Source organism: Entelurus aequoreus, linkage group LG04, assembly GCF_033978785.1.
Source record: "Entelurus aequoreus isolate RoL-2023_Sb linkage group LG04, RoL_Eaeq_v1.1, whole genome shotgun sequence".
In the NCBI taxonomy this organism is placed as follows: Eukaryota; Metazoa; Chordata; class Actinopteri; order Syngnathiformes; family Syngnathidae; genus Entelurus; species Entelurus aequoreus.
Genome location: NC_084734.1, coordinates 89496474 through 89509009, shown reverse-complemented (window position 1 = coordinate 89509009; position 12536 = coordinate 89496474). Strand labels below are relative to the sequence as shown.

At 39.4% G+C, this 12536-nt stretch overlaps 1 protein-coding gene across 1 annotated transcript; it reads right to left on the bottom strand.

Annotated features, from left to right (window-relative positions):
* Positions 1–79: 79 nt before the first annotated feature.
* Positions 80–10686, bottom strand: tcof1 (treacle ribosome biogenesis factor 1). The gene is made up of 7 exons (XM_062045961.1): positions 10404–10686; positions 8647–8711; positions 4836–4897; positions 4679–4728; positions 4446–4605; positions 690–2267; positions 80–615 (listed from the first exon to the last, which is right to left on the bottom strand). Exons 1-7 carry the CDS (start codon positions 10509–10511, stop codon positions 539–541), a joined length of 2100 nt encoding a protein of 699 aa, XP_061901945.1. The 5' UTR covers positions 10512–10686; the 3' UTR covers positions 80–538.
* Between the last annotated feature and the right edge of the window lie 1850 nt (positions 10687–12536).

The window sequence follows — 12536 nt, the reverse complement described above, 5'->3', positions numbered from 1 at the left end:
TCACCAGATAAATACCATGGTAAAATCACAGCACCACCTAGCGGTACAATATCAAATACAGACTCGTCACCACTTAAAATACCTTAGTAAAAACATGTTTTTATTTGTATAAAAGTAGATTCTACAAGAGGTGCAGCTGACCAACAACAGCAAATTAATATTTAAAATTAAAATTAAAATTATTTTCATTATAAAACTGCTTATCAGTGTTGTGTTTTTGTCCATGAGTCCGTATTTTGGGTGGCAAGAAGCACAGCGGTTTTAGACAACATTAAAAACAAATGAAGATATTACAAAACACTTTCTGACCCTGAATGGGACTGCCAAATCTCGCGGTGCAACAGCATGACATTTGTAAACATCACGTGTGTAAAAGCTGACCAATATGTGCCTAAAGTAAACATTCATATTTTTCTCTCTCAATAAAATGGTGGTGTTTAATCTTCCAGATTGTCAGTACTATCCCACATCTGGAGTACTTAGCTTGCTCCATTAAAAATGAATATGACACGTGACTTGACTCTGGATGGGCGATGTGTCAGGCTGGCTGCTGGGGTTTGTCATGTGACCATGTAGGTGTTGCTGGGAACTCTTCTGAATCCGGTTTCCTTTTCTCTGCAGACACAAAAGATGACAAAACATCACACTGGAACATTAGAAGCACTCATTCTATTCAACTAAAGACTTACTTTGCTTTTTCACAGACGGAAGTTGTAGCGTGTCCAGGGTCAACAGAGGCTGTGTATCGATAAACCAGAGTTTTTTCTTCTTCTTCTTCTTCTTGACTTCTGTGTTGGGCTCTCCTGTTTCTTCACTGCTTTCGTTCTCTTTTTCATCCACTGGATCCTCATCAGGAAAAGATTTGTCTTTTTTCTTCTCTGTCTGCTGAGGATTTTCCTCCACATGATGACTCTTTTTCTTCCTTTTCTTGGATTGATTTCCCCTCACATCAGCACTTGGACTGTCCACACTTAGAGCCATCTCCTCGCTCCTGCTTGCCTCCTTGTCGTCGTCAGTCCGCTCTGGATTTTCCTGCTCGGAGATTCTTACATCGTCCGTTTTCCTTCTCTTCTTGTGGGACTTTTTCACTTTAACTGTGAGCTCTTCTGTGTTGGGTTCTGATGTTTCTTCACTGATTCCAATCGCTTTTTCATTTTTAGCCAATGGATCCTCATTAGAAGATGTGTCTTTTTTCTTCAGTGTTTGGTCATCTGTCTGCGGAGTATTTTTTTCCACATGATGACTCTTTCTCTTCTTCTTTTCCTTTGATTTATTTCCCCTCACATCAGCACTTGAACTGTCCACACTTAAAGCCATCTCCTTGTCGTCGTCAGTCCGCTCTGGAGTTTCCTGCTCACAGATTCTTTCCTCGTCTGTTTTCTTCTTCTTGTGGGATTTCTTCTTCTTGACTGAAAGTTGAGAAGTTCCCTCACCATCACCCATTTCCTCCTTTTTCTTCTTCCTCTTGACTTCCGGGTTGGGCTCTCCTCTTTCTTCAGTGCTTCCGTTCTCTTTTCCAGTCTTAACCATTGGATCCTCATCAGGAGAAGATTTGTCTTTTTTCTTCACCGTTTGGTCATCAGTCTGCTCAGAATTTGCCTCCACATGACGACTCTTATTCTTCTTTGATTTGTTTTCCCTCACATCAGCACTTGAACTGTCCACACTTGGAGCCAGCTCCGCGTTCCTGCTTGCCTCCTTGTCATCGTCAGTCCCATCTGGATTGTCCTGCTCACAGATTTTCACACCGTCAAGTTTCTTTTTCGTCTTCTTGGCTTTCTTCTCCTTGGAGTTAAGCTCAGAAGCTTCCTTGCTATCACCTACCTCCTCCTTCTTCTTCTTCTTCTTGGATTTCTTGTCTTTTAAAATGGGCTCTAAAATATCAAGTCCTTTATCAGGCTCCTTTCTCTTTTTCTTAGTCTTCATTTCTTTTCTCTTCCCCACTTCGTCTACTACTATCTTTTTATCACAGCTTGCTACGTCCTCCACAGGTTTATCCTTGATAGATGAAGCCGCAGCTGTCGCATCTTCTGATGATATCAGATTTTGTGCCATGCTCAAGGAAGCCAAGGAGGTCAAAGGTGAGGTCTTCTTTTGTAGATTTGACTTAGATTGTTTCTGTGTCACTGCTTTCTCCTTGCTCTTCTTTTTAGCTGGCTCTTTAACAGGCATGTCAGTTTTAGGCTTAGCCCGAGATTTCCTAACTCTCTTTTTCGGTGCAGAAGAGTCCAAAGAGTTGATGATATCTATCTTGGCTGCATCAACCTCTGCGGAAAAGATAATATAGCTTGTGTGAATTCAAGTAAGACAAAACATGACACTAACAGTGTTTCCCATAAACTGCCAAGATACCTGTGGCGGTGGGGGCGTGACCATGGGCGTGACCACCATGACACCATCGAGTAATTTGCATAATTTACTACAATGATATGATTTTCTCTAAAAAGGCTCAAAAAATGTATACTTACTAATTAATAATAACAGTTTTGTTTTAAACGTCCATCCATCCATCCATTTTACAATATAATTACAACACTTTATGTACATATTTATATACAGATTTGAACAATAAGTTATTCACTGAAATATATTTATTAATTGTGGTTCTTACAAAAAATATATCTTATAAAAATATAAACGCTAAAATGTCTCTTAAAGATCTACCCCTTTAATTAGTGCATACTAAATAATTTAACTTTAGCCTACTACTACAACCATATTATTTACCAGCAACATAAAGTGAAACAGAGGCAGAGGTGTCCAGCCACAGTCAGTAACAAATAAACAGAAAACAGTAGTGGTGGTAGATAGACACATAGCTTCATCAAACATCTGATCCACTGAACAAAGAGCTCCAAAAATCTTGATCCTACACTTCTCTTTTGTAAAGTAAATCTGAACAGCCCAGATGGGCATCTACATCAACTATATGATTTGCCTAAGAAGCTGGACAGGACAAAAAAAAAAAAAAAAAAAAAATTGTGGCGGCCTTAATTATTTCGTGGCGTGCCGCCACAAATAAATGAATGTGTGGGAAACACTGACTAAATAACTCTATGAATGTTCTCCTTCATCCAGGTCATTGTCATCTGAAGACATTTAATCGATCGCGACTTGACTGTTTGGTTTGTCTTGGAGTAGGCTTCATCAGTTTGTGCTCATAGACTTACAATACCGTTCAAAAGTTTGGGGTCACATGTAAATGTCCTTATTTTTGAAGGAAAAGCACTGTACTTTTCAATGAAGATAACTTTAAACTAGTCTTAACTTGAAAGAAATACACTCTATACATTGCTAATGTGGTAAATGACTATTCTAGCTGCAAATGTCTGCTTTTTGGTGCAATATCTACATAGGTGTATAGAGGCCCATTTCCAGCAACTATCACTCCAGTGTTCTAATGGTACAATGTGTTTGCTCATTGGCTCAGAAGGCTAATTGATGATTAGAAAACCCTTGTGCAATCATGTTCACACATCTGAAAACACTTTAGCTCGTTACAAAAGCTACAAAACTGACCTTCCTTTGAGCAGATTGAGTTTCTGGAGCATCACATTTGTGGGGTCAACTAAACGCTCAAAATGGCCAGAAAAAGAGAACTTTCATCTGAAACTCGACAGTCTATTCTTGTTCTTAGAAATGAAGGCTATTCCACAACATTTTTTGGGTGACCCCAAACTTTTGAACGGTAGTGTAGATCTGACCAATCGGATGAGAGGAGACAACCCAAACAGTCCATGGAACTAAATATGTTTTAGAATACAGTAAAATAAATGATAAAGAAGAACAAAAAGAGAGTGGAAGAGAACCTAAATGCCACCATTACTAGAACAGTAAAAATCCGTTTGGCATCCCTTCACATTTAGCAGCATTAATGATAAAAATAAGAAGTTTTCTGTGTTGGTACTTGTAGAGTACTAATACATAGAAAACTTTGGAACCAGAAGTATAGACTAAAGTACAAGCAGAGACATGATCAAGTACGAGTATCATGCAGAATTGTAAATAAAAAGTTGATGTTTAGCTGAAAGCTGCTGTTCCTGCATAACTTCATTATTTTTTGAGTCAACATTTTGTTCATTAAAGCAAGTTCAAGACATACAGTGCGACATTTTTTTCTCTAGGAAACATTCAAAAACCTAGTATCAATGGTCCTAAAAACTGTCCCTGCATTTTTAAAACAAGCAAAAATGGATCTAAAAAAAAAAAGCAATGTTCTTTGCGGTATTTATAATAAATAGACAGACTGGCAAACATAAAGCCAATAAAAGATCATTTTGACAGTTTTTTGAGTGCATCCGACCCACAAGACAACGCAGACGGCTTGCACACACACGCACACACACACACACACACACACACACACACACACACACACACACACACACACACACACACACACACACACACACACACACACACGCACACACACACACACACAGTACCTGTCATCTGTAGAAGCATTTTCTTCCATTTCTCTACGTCCAAACTACTGTCAGAGCCAGAATCATCTTGACAAGCAGCCACCACCGTTTGTTGCTTCTTCGCTGGTATGGCACTTTCTGACACCTTTTCATCTTTTTTGCTCCTTTTTGGTGCAACAGACTGCAAAGACAACAGGTCAGCACTCTGGCTCGCAAATAAGCAAAGCATTTTTCAGCGTCATGTACAAACTCACTTTCTGTTTTTGCAATTTCTTTGCAGATTTGTTCTCCTTTTTGGAAGCAACTATATTGTGGGGATGGAAAGAGAAGACAAATATGTCAGAAATGCCACAACCAAACACTGTTTTCTTACTGATGTATTTTGTTGTATTTTGAATGTAATACATTTACCTTTAGCTGAAACTGGGGTTGATGCACCTCCATTAGACCTGGAGTGTCTGTTCTTTGAGTGCCTGCAAAAAATTGGAACACGTAATATTCCCTAAAACGGTATTAAACTTTTTTTTTTTAATAACCTGATCACTAAATGATGCCAAATTGAACAAAAATTGGCAATACATTTTATTCCTTGATGAATAAATAACTAATATGTTACTGCTTAATCTACAGCTAGTATTTATTTGTGTGCAAAATTTGTCTCCAGATTGTATCTTCTAATGTCTTTACTCTAGCACAGTAATTATTTTGTATTGATTGAAAACAATATATATTCCTATTTTTTGCACACTCTTGGCATTCTCTCGATGAGCTTCAAGAGGTAATCACCTGAAAGGCCTGTACTGTACTCGAAATTCAGGAATATAAATTGATCAATCCAATCCATTGTTACACCCCTACTATATATCCTTTACGTTACACGCCTAATATATATATCTTCCTTTAGCAACTATTTTTCTTGATTTTTTCATCAACATTTCATGAGCTCTATATTGTATGTTTCCCCCCCCTCTGTTTTAAACTCATATTTGCTAATTAGTATTGTATTTTTTTTTAACACATTGTCTTTTATCAATCATTGCTACACTTTCTGTTCTATTCTTATGATATAAATTAATTTATAGATTGTGAAGAAAGAGTAAAATTAGAAAAGCTCTGCTTCTTACTACTCATTTTCATATACAGTACAGGCCAAAAGTTTGGACACACCTTCTCATTCAATGTGTTTTCTTTATTTTCATGACTATTTACATTGTCGATTGTCACTGAAGGCATCAAAACTACGAATGAACACATGTGGAGTTATGTACTTAACAAAAAAAGGTGAAATAACTGAAAACAGAGTGTGAATGTTGTCTGTCTATTTGTGTTGGCCCTGCGATGAGGTAGTGACTTGTCCAGGGTGTACCCCGTCTTCCGCCCGAATGCAACTGAGATAGGCTGCAGCACCCCCCCGCGACCCCGAAAGGGACAAGCGGTAGAAAATGGATAGATGTTTTATATTCTAGTTTCTTCAAAATAGCCACGCTTTGTTCTGATTACTATGTACTTTGTACACTCTTGGCATTCTCTCCATGAGCTTCAAGAGGTAGTCACCTGAAAGTTATTGAGAAGGTTATTGGCTGCAAACTCCCATCCCTCCAGGACCTGTTCTCCTCCAGGACCAGGGGGGGTCGGATCACAGCTGACTCTTCTCACCCTGGACACAAACTATTCTCCCCTTTCCCCTCAGGCAGGAGACTATGGTCCATCCAGACCCACACCTCCAGCCACCTGAACAGTTTTTTTCCCCTCGGCCATCAGGCACTTGAACAATAACAAGATCTGATAGCTCAGTTACAGCTCAAGTTATTCTATTCTGTGTTATATACCGTAATTTCCGGACTATAAGCCGCTACTTTTTCCCCTCGTTCTGGTCCCTGCGGCTTATACAAGGGTGCGGCTTATTTACGGCCTGTTCTTCTCCGACACCGACGAAGAGGATTTGGGTGGTTTTAGTACGCAGGAGGAAGACGATGACACAATGATTAAAGACTGACTTTTCATATACCGGTAGGCTGGTTATTTTGATAACGTACAGGCGAGCACTTTGTATTACTTTGCACCGTTGTATTATTTGTACTCTGCATGAATGCTGTTCGCCATGTCAAAGACGTGAAAGTTTGATTGAATGATTGAAAGATTTATTGTTAATAAATGGGACGCTTTACGTTCCCAAACAGTCATCTCTGTCCCGACAATCCCCTCCGTGGTAGCAGGAACCCCTATATACTAGGCTAATTACACATCAAAACCCTGCGGCTTATAGTCGGGTGCGGCTTATATATGGAGCAATCTGTATTTTCCCCTAAATTTAGCTGGTGCGGCTTATAGTCAGGTGCGGCTTATAGTCCGGAAATTACGGTATGTTTTATGTTGCACGATTATGCCAAGTAAAATTCCTAGTTTGTGAACCCGTTCTCAAACAATGGCAATAAAAACTATTCTGATTCTGAAATGGTTTTCACTTCACAGGTGCGCTTGAAGCATATGGAGAGAATGCCAAGAATGTGCAAAGCAGTAATCAGAGCAAAGGGTGGCTATTTTGAAGAAACTAGAATATAAAACATGTTTTCAGTTATTTCACCTTTTTTTTGGTTAAGTACATAACTCCACATATAGACGGAAATAGAAATTGACAAATAAACGGAATAGAAACTGAAAGAGTAAATGAAACCAAATGTCTAGGTATAATGATTGATGATGAATTGAACTGGGAATCTCATGTAAAATATATACAACATAAAGTTGCAAGTAACACGTCAATAATGAATAAAGCAAAACATGTTATAGACCAAAAATCACTTCATATTCTCTACTGCTCGCTAGTGTTACATATCTGACTTATTGTGTAGAAATATGGGGAAATAACTACAAATGTGCGCTTCATTCACTAACGGTGTTACAAAAAAGATTAATTAGAATAATACATAATGTTGGATATAGAGAACATACAAACTCTTTATTTATTGAATCAAAAATACTGAAATTCCACAACATAGTGAATTTGCAAACAGCTAAAATTATGCACAAAGCAAACTATAACCTGCTAGCCATGAATGTACGACAATTCTTCTCAAAAAAAGAGGAGAAATATAATCTTAGAGAAAATTGTAATTTAAAACATTTGTAGGCACGTACAACATTTAAGACCTTCAGTATATCAGTATGTGGAATTAAATGATGGAATGGATTAAGCAAAGCAAACAATGTACTAATATGATACACTTCAAGAAACTCTTCAAACTTAAAGTGTTTACAAAGTACAAAGAAGAAGAACCATGATAAACATTCTGAATTTATTTCTGCCAACCATTTATTTTCAGGATAATCTTACTAATCTCTCTATATGAACTATAACTTACTTCACCGAGTATTATTTATTTATTTTCATTGTGATTATTTATAGAGTATATTGTGAATAAATTGAGAACAGGAAGTGAATAAAAGTTTTAGCAACTGTTATGTAAAAGAAAAGGGGTGGGATTAAATAAGCTTTGCTTCTTCCTACTCCTTTTCGAACATGTTGAATAGAGAAACTGGAAATTGTGACGCATCATGTTGTATGCTTGCATGTTCCAAATGAACTCAAACTCAAACATGTGTTCATTCAGAGTTTTGATGCCTTCAGTGACAATCCATCCATCCATTTTCTACCGTTTGTCCCTTTTGGGGTGGCGGGGAGTGCTGGAGCCTATTTGAGCTGCATTCAGGCGGAAGGCGGGGTACACCCTGGACAAGTCGCCACCTCATCGCGGGGCCAACACAGATAGACCGACAACATTCACACTCACATTCACACACCAGGGCCTTGCCACACCCAGGTGCATGTCTTTGGAGGTGGGAGGGGCCTATCCCCAGGTGCATGTCTTTGGAGGTGGGAGGGGCCTATCCCTGGGTGCATGTCTTTGGAGGTGGGAGGAAGCGGGAGTACCCGGAGGGAACCTACGCAGTCACGGGGAGAACATGCAAACTCCACACAGAAAGATCCCAAGCCCGGGATTGAACTCAGGACCTTTGTATTGTGAGGCACATGCACTAACCCCTGTTCCACCGTGCTGCCCATCTACAATGTAAATAGTCATGAAAATAAAGAAAACACATTGAATGAGGAGAAGGTGTGTCCAAACTTTTGGCCTGTACTGTGTGTTGAATTGTGGTGTCCTTCAATGTAACCAGTTGAGCATGTCTGAAACAAATAAACCATAACCAAGTAGATACTCACTTTAACCAGGAACTGTAAATTTCTTGTAAGGATGCAGATGACGTCGAATCTCCTTCCACACAACACTGTAAGACAGTTGCAGCGTTTTGAACCCTTGTGTAATGTTCATTGTTGTTACTCAGCCAGCGTTTGTGGGTCTGATGGACCCGTTGCATTTTGTGGCTTTTAATGCCTCACAATCAAACACTTTTATGTTAAAATACTGAACAGATGTTTACCTTATCCCAATAAACATCTGTTTACTGAACAGATGTTTACCTTATCCCAATAAACATCTGTTCAGTATTTTAACATAAAAGTGTTTGATTGTGAGGCATTAAAAGCCACAAAATACAACGGGTCCATCAGCTGAGTAACAACAATATGAACGTTGCACATAAAATTTCTCTGCCAGTTTCTGCATCCCACAAGGATTCTTCTTTTGTGTTTCTGCACCTGCGGTTCCCACACAAGGTTGCAACATTGTTTGTCAACACTGTCTGCTCTCATTTTCTCGCACATTTGACCCTCTGATGTTCTGTTTACCTACACTCTGTCCTCCTCCTGTCTAGGCCTGCTGTGTGTGTGTGTGTGTGTGTGGTACACAGACCATCAATTTCCACACCTCTATTAGCCCCGGGTCCAGTGGACCTGGACATCTTATATGTAATAGAAATGTGTAGGAGCGGTGTGTATGGTGTGTGGTCATTAAATATGTATTCTGATATATGTTCTTCACAGAAAATGAGCCAAAGTCAGTGAGTCTCAGTTTGAAAAATTAATGAATTGTATCATTTTTCTTTTAATAAAAAATGAAAACGGGTCCCACAGACCCGAACTGTGTGGGACCACGGAATTTAACCACACAAGGGTTAACCCTTGTGTGGTTAACAGTTCAAGACAAGACTACCTTTGTATCAATCGGTGTCATTAGTAGTAGTATACTGTAGTCTTAATTGCACGTGTAGTAAATAGTCATATAGGTAAACAAAGTACACGCAGTGCCCTGCACTAAAACTGTTATATATATCAATACAAGTACTGTACTGTTGGAGGCATTCCCGTCCAATAATGTCAGCTTACAAGTATTATTATTGTTAGTGTGTTGTGCCTGTGTGTTTACCTGTGTGTTGTGCCTGTGTGTTTACCTGTGTGTTGTGCCTGTGTGTTTACCTGTGTTGTGTCTGTGTGTTGTGCCTGTGTGTTTACCTGTGTGTTGTGTCTGTGTGTTGTGCCTGTGTGTTTACCTGTGTGTTGTGCCTGTGTGTTTACCTGTGTGTTGTGCCTGTGTGTTTACCTGTGTGTTGTGTCTGTGTGTTGTGCCTGTGTGTTTACCTGTGTGTTGTGTCTGTGTGTTGTGCCTGTGTGTTTACCTGTGTGTTGTGCCTGTGTGTTTACCTGTGTGTTGTGTCTGTGTGTTGTGTCTGTGTGTTTACCTGTGTGTTGTGCCTGTGTGTTGTGCCTGTGTGTTGTGCCTGTGTGTTGTGTCTGTGTGTTTACCTGTGTGTTGTGCCTGTGTGTTGTGCCTGTGTGTTGTGTCTGTGTTTTTACCTATGTGTTGTGCCTGTGTGTTTACCTGTGTGTTGTGTCTGTGTGTTCACCTGTGTGTTGTGCCTGTGTGTTGTGTCTGTGTGTTGTGCCTGTGTGTTGTGTCTGTGTGTTTACCTGTGTGTTGTGCCTGTGTGTTTACCTGTGTGTTGTGTCTGTGTGTTTACCTATGTGTTGTGCCTGTGTGTTGTGTCTGTGTGTTTACCTATGTGTTGTGCCTGTGTGTTTACCTGTGTGTTGTGCCTCAGCAGTTCTGTAGCAGCGGATTGGAAACCATACTCCTTCAAATGGCGATAAATGAGCGGGATAAGCTCTTGTTTGCACGCATTCACAGACATAATGTTCTCATAGCTGACAACAGTAACGTTAATGTTAAACGCACCCTCGCTCTCATTATTACCTGGTTTAAAAAAAAACGCGCAAAAGGAGTCCCTGCTACTCCGTAACTTCACACATGTTCGCGGCGTCACCTTTGACCCCGGAAGTACTTCCTCTCAGTCGCACCGCGTTGCATCATGGGACGTGTAGTCCTGCTGTTCACTCGCTTGTGTCATACAAACACTGAAAGTTGGTGTTTTCAGACGATAATGATTTATGATATGTTGTATTATATTGAGATTCATTAGGAGCTGTTCCACATATTAGTATGGTCATTACTCATTAATTAACACAACCTGATCTGTTGGTTGATTATGCTCATTTACAAAACCCCAAACCAGTGAAGTTGGCACGTTGTGTAAATGGTAAATAAAAACAGAATACAATGATTTGCAAATCCTATTCAACTTATATTCGATTGAATAGACTGCAAAGACAAGATATTTCATGTTAGAACTGAGAAAACATATATGTATACATGTATAGTACGACCCCCCCCCGCCCCCCCTCCACATCCCACCCCCCGGACTATAAATAATGTAAATAATTAAATGTATATACTCTGATGATTATTTTGTGTGATGACTGTATTATGATGATAGTATATATTTGTACCATGAATTGATTAACGTGGACCATACTTGCCAACCTTGAGACCTCCGATTTCGGGAGGTGGGGGGTGGGGGCGTGGTCGGGGCGGGGGCGTGGTTGGGGCGTGGTTAAGAGGGGAGGAGTATATTTACAGCTAGAATTCACCAAGTCAAGTATTTCATATATATATATATATATATATATATATATATATATATATATATATATATATATATATATATATATATATATATATAAAATATATATATATATATATATATATATATATATATATATATATATATATATATATATATATATATATATATATATATATATATATATATATATATATATATATTGTTGCGTTTGACCAGATGTTCCTCCAAGTGGGATGTAAAACGCTGGTCAGTCCCAAGTTACTTAGATGACACATAAACTGATCTCGAATATACACCAATCACAGAATAGGAATTTTCTAATTTTATTGTCAAATATTTGAGAATAGAGACCAGCCTCGAACAACACATCCAAATGCGTAGCCCAAGTTGATCTGGCATTCCACAGGCCAAAAGCAACTCTTTTCACACAAAGAAAGCCCGCCTTTCCCCTCCCCCCAACACTGATAAGAAGAGAGACTTGGGGGTTGTGTTCACATTCCTGATGGTTTACGACCCTATCTAACCAGGCAATCTGAAGACAAAGAGAAACTAGTATACAGAGTAAAATTAAGGAAAGAAATGAGCTGATTCAAACATGATTATGAATAAAGAAATAGCTCTTAAACATATGCATTATCTACAATCCCCCTTCAGATCTTATCCAAAAGATCTCTCCTACGAGAGCAACACCTCTAAAGCACGCCCCACATTAAAGTAGGTGCTGTAGTTTTTTTTTTTTCTTTGAGCAAGCTAGCAATAAAACAACAGCATATTTACATGGATGACAGATGGAGGGAGTCCACGTCAATGTCGTCATGGTCAGGGAAGGAAATCAACAATTCTCGAAAGTCTCCATTTTGCTTGACCCCCTTCAAAGACATAACGAGCCCAGAAACAGGGTGGGGTTGACCTTCTACAGCTCTAACAATGATGCGGGTGCATAGAGACTTAGCACAAGGGGCGATAAAGCAACCGCAAGAGGCTATAATGGCCAAGAAAACTCCAATGGAGACCAGGACAGACTTAATTAGGTCAGTCCACCTGCCAAATGTGCTTTGGAGCCAATCTTTAAAGGGGTCAGAGACCCCTGAAACTTCAGTAAGTTCCTTAGACAGGGCCTGGAGGCCCTCTAAGGCCCTCTGAACTGAGCCATCTGGTGCAGTGTTGTTAGGAATGAAGGTACAGCATTGGTCACCAAACATTGCACACACGCCTTCTTCCTTGGCTAGGATG

Bases quoted from the DNA above. Each gene is read 5' to 3' on its own strand.
- tcof1 (XM_062045961.1), bottom strand. From the start codon at position 10,511: ATGTCTGTGAATGCGTGCAAACAAGAGCTTATCCCGCTCATTTATCGC. The intron at 4,729-4,835 runs GTAAATGTATTA...CCCACAATATAG, and splicing joins AACCCCAGTTTCAGCTAAAG to TTGCTTCCAAAAAGGAGAAC. The intron at 4,606-4,678 runs GTGAGTTTGTAC...TTGTCTTTGCAG, and splicing joins AGAAATTGCAAAAACAGAAA to TCTGTTGCACCAAAAAGGAG.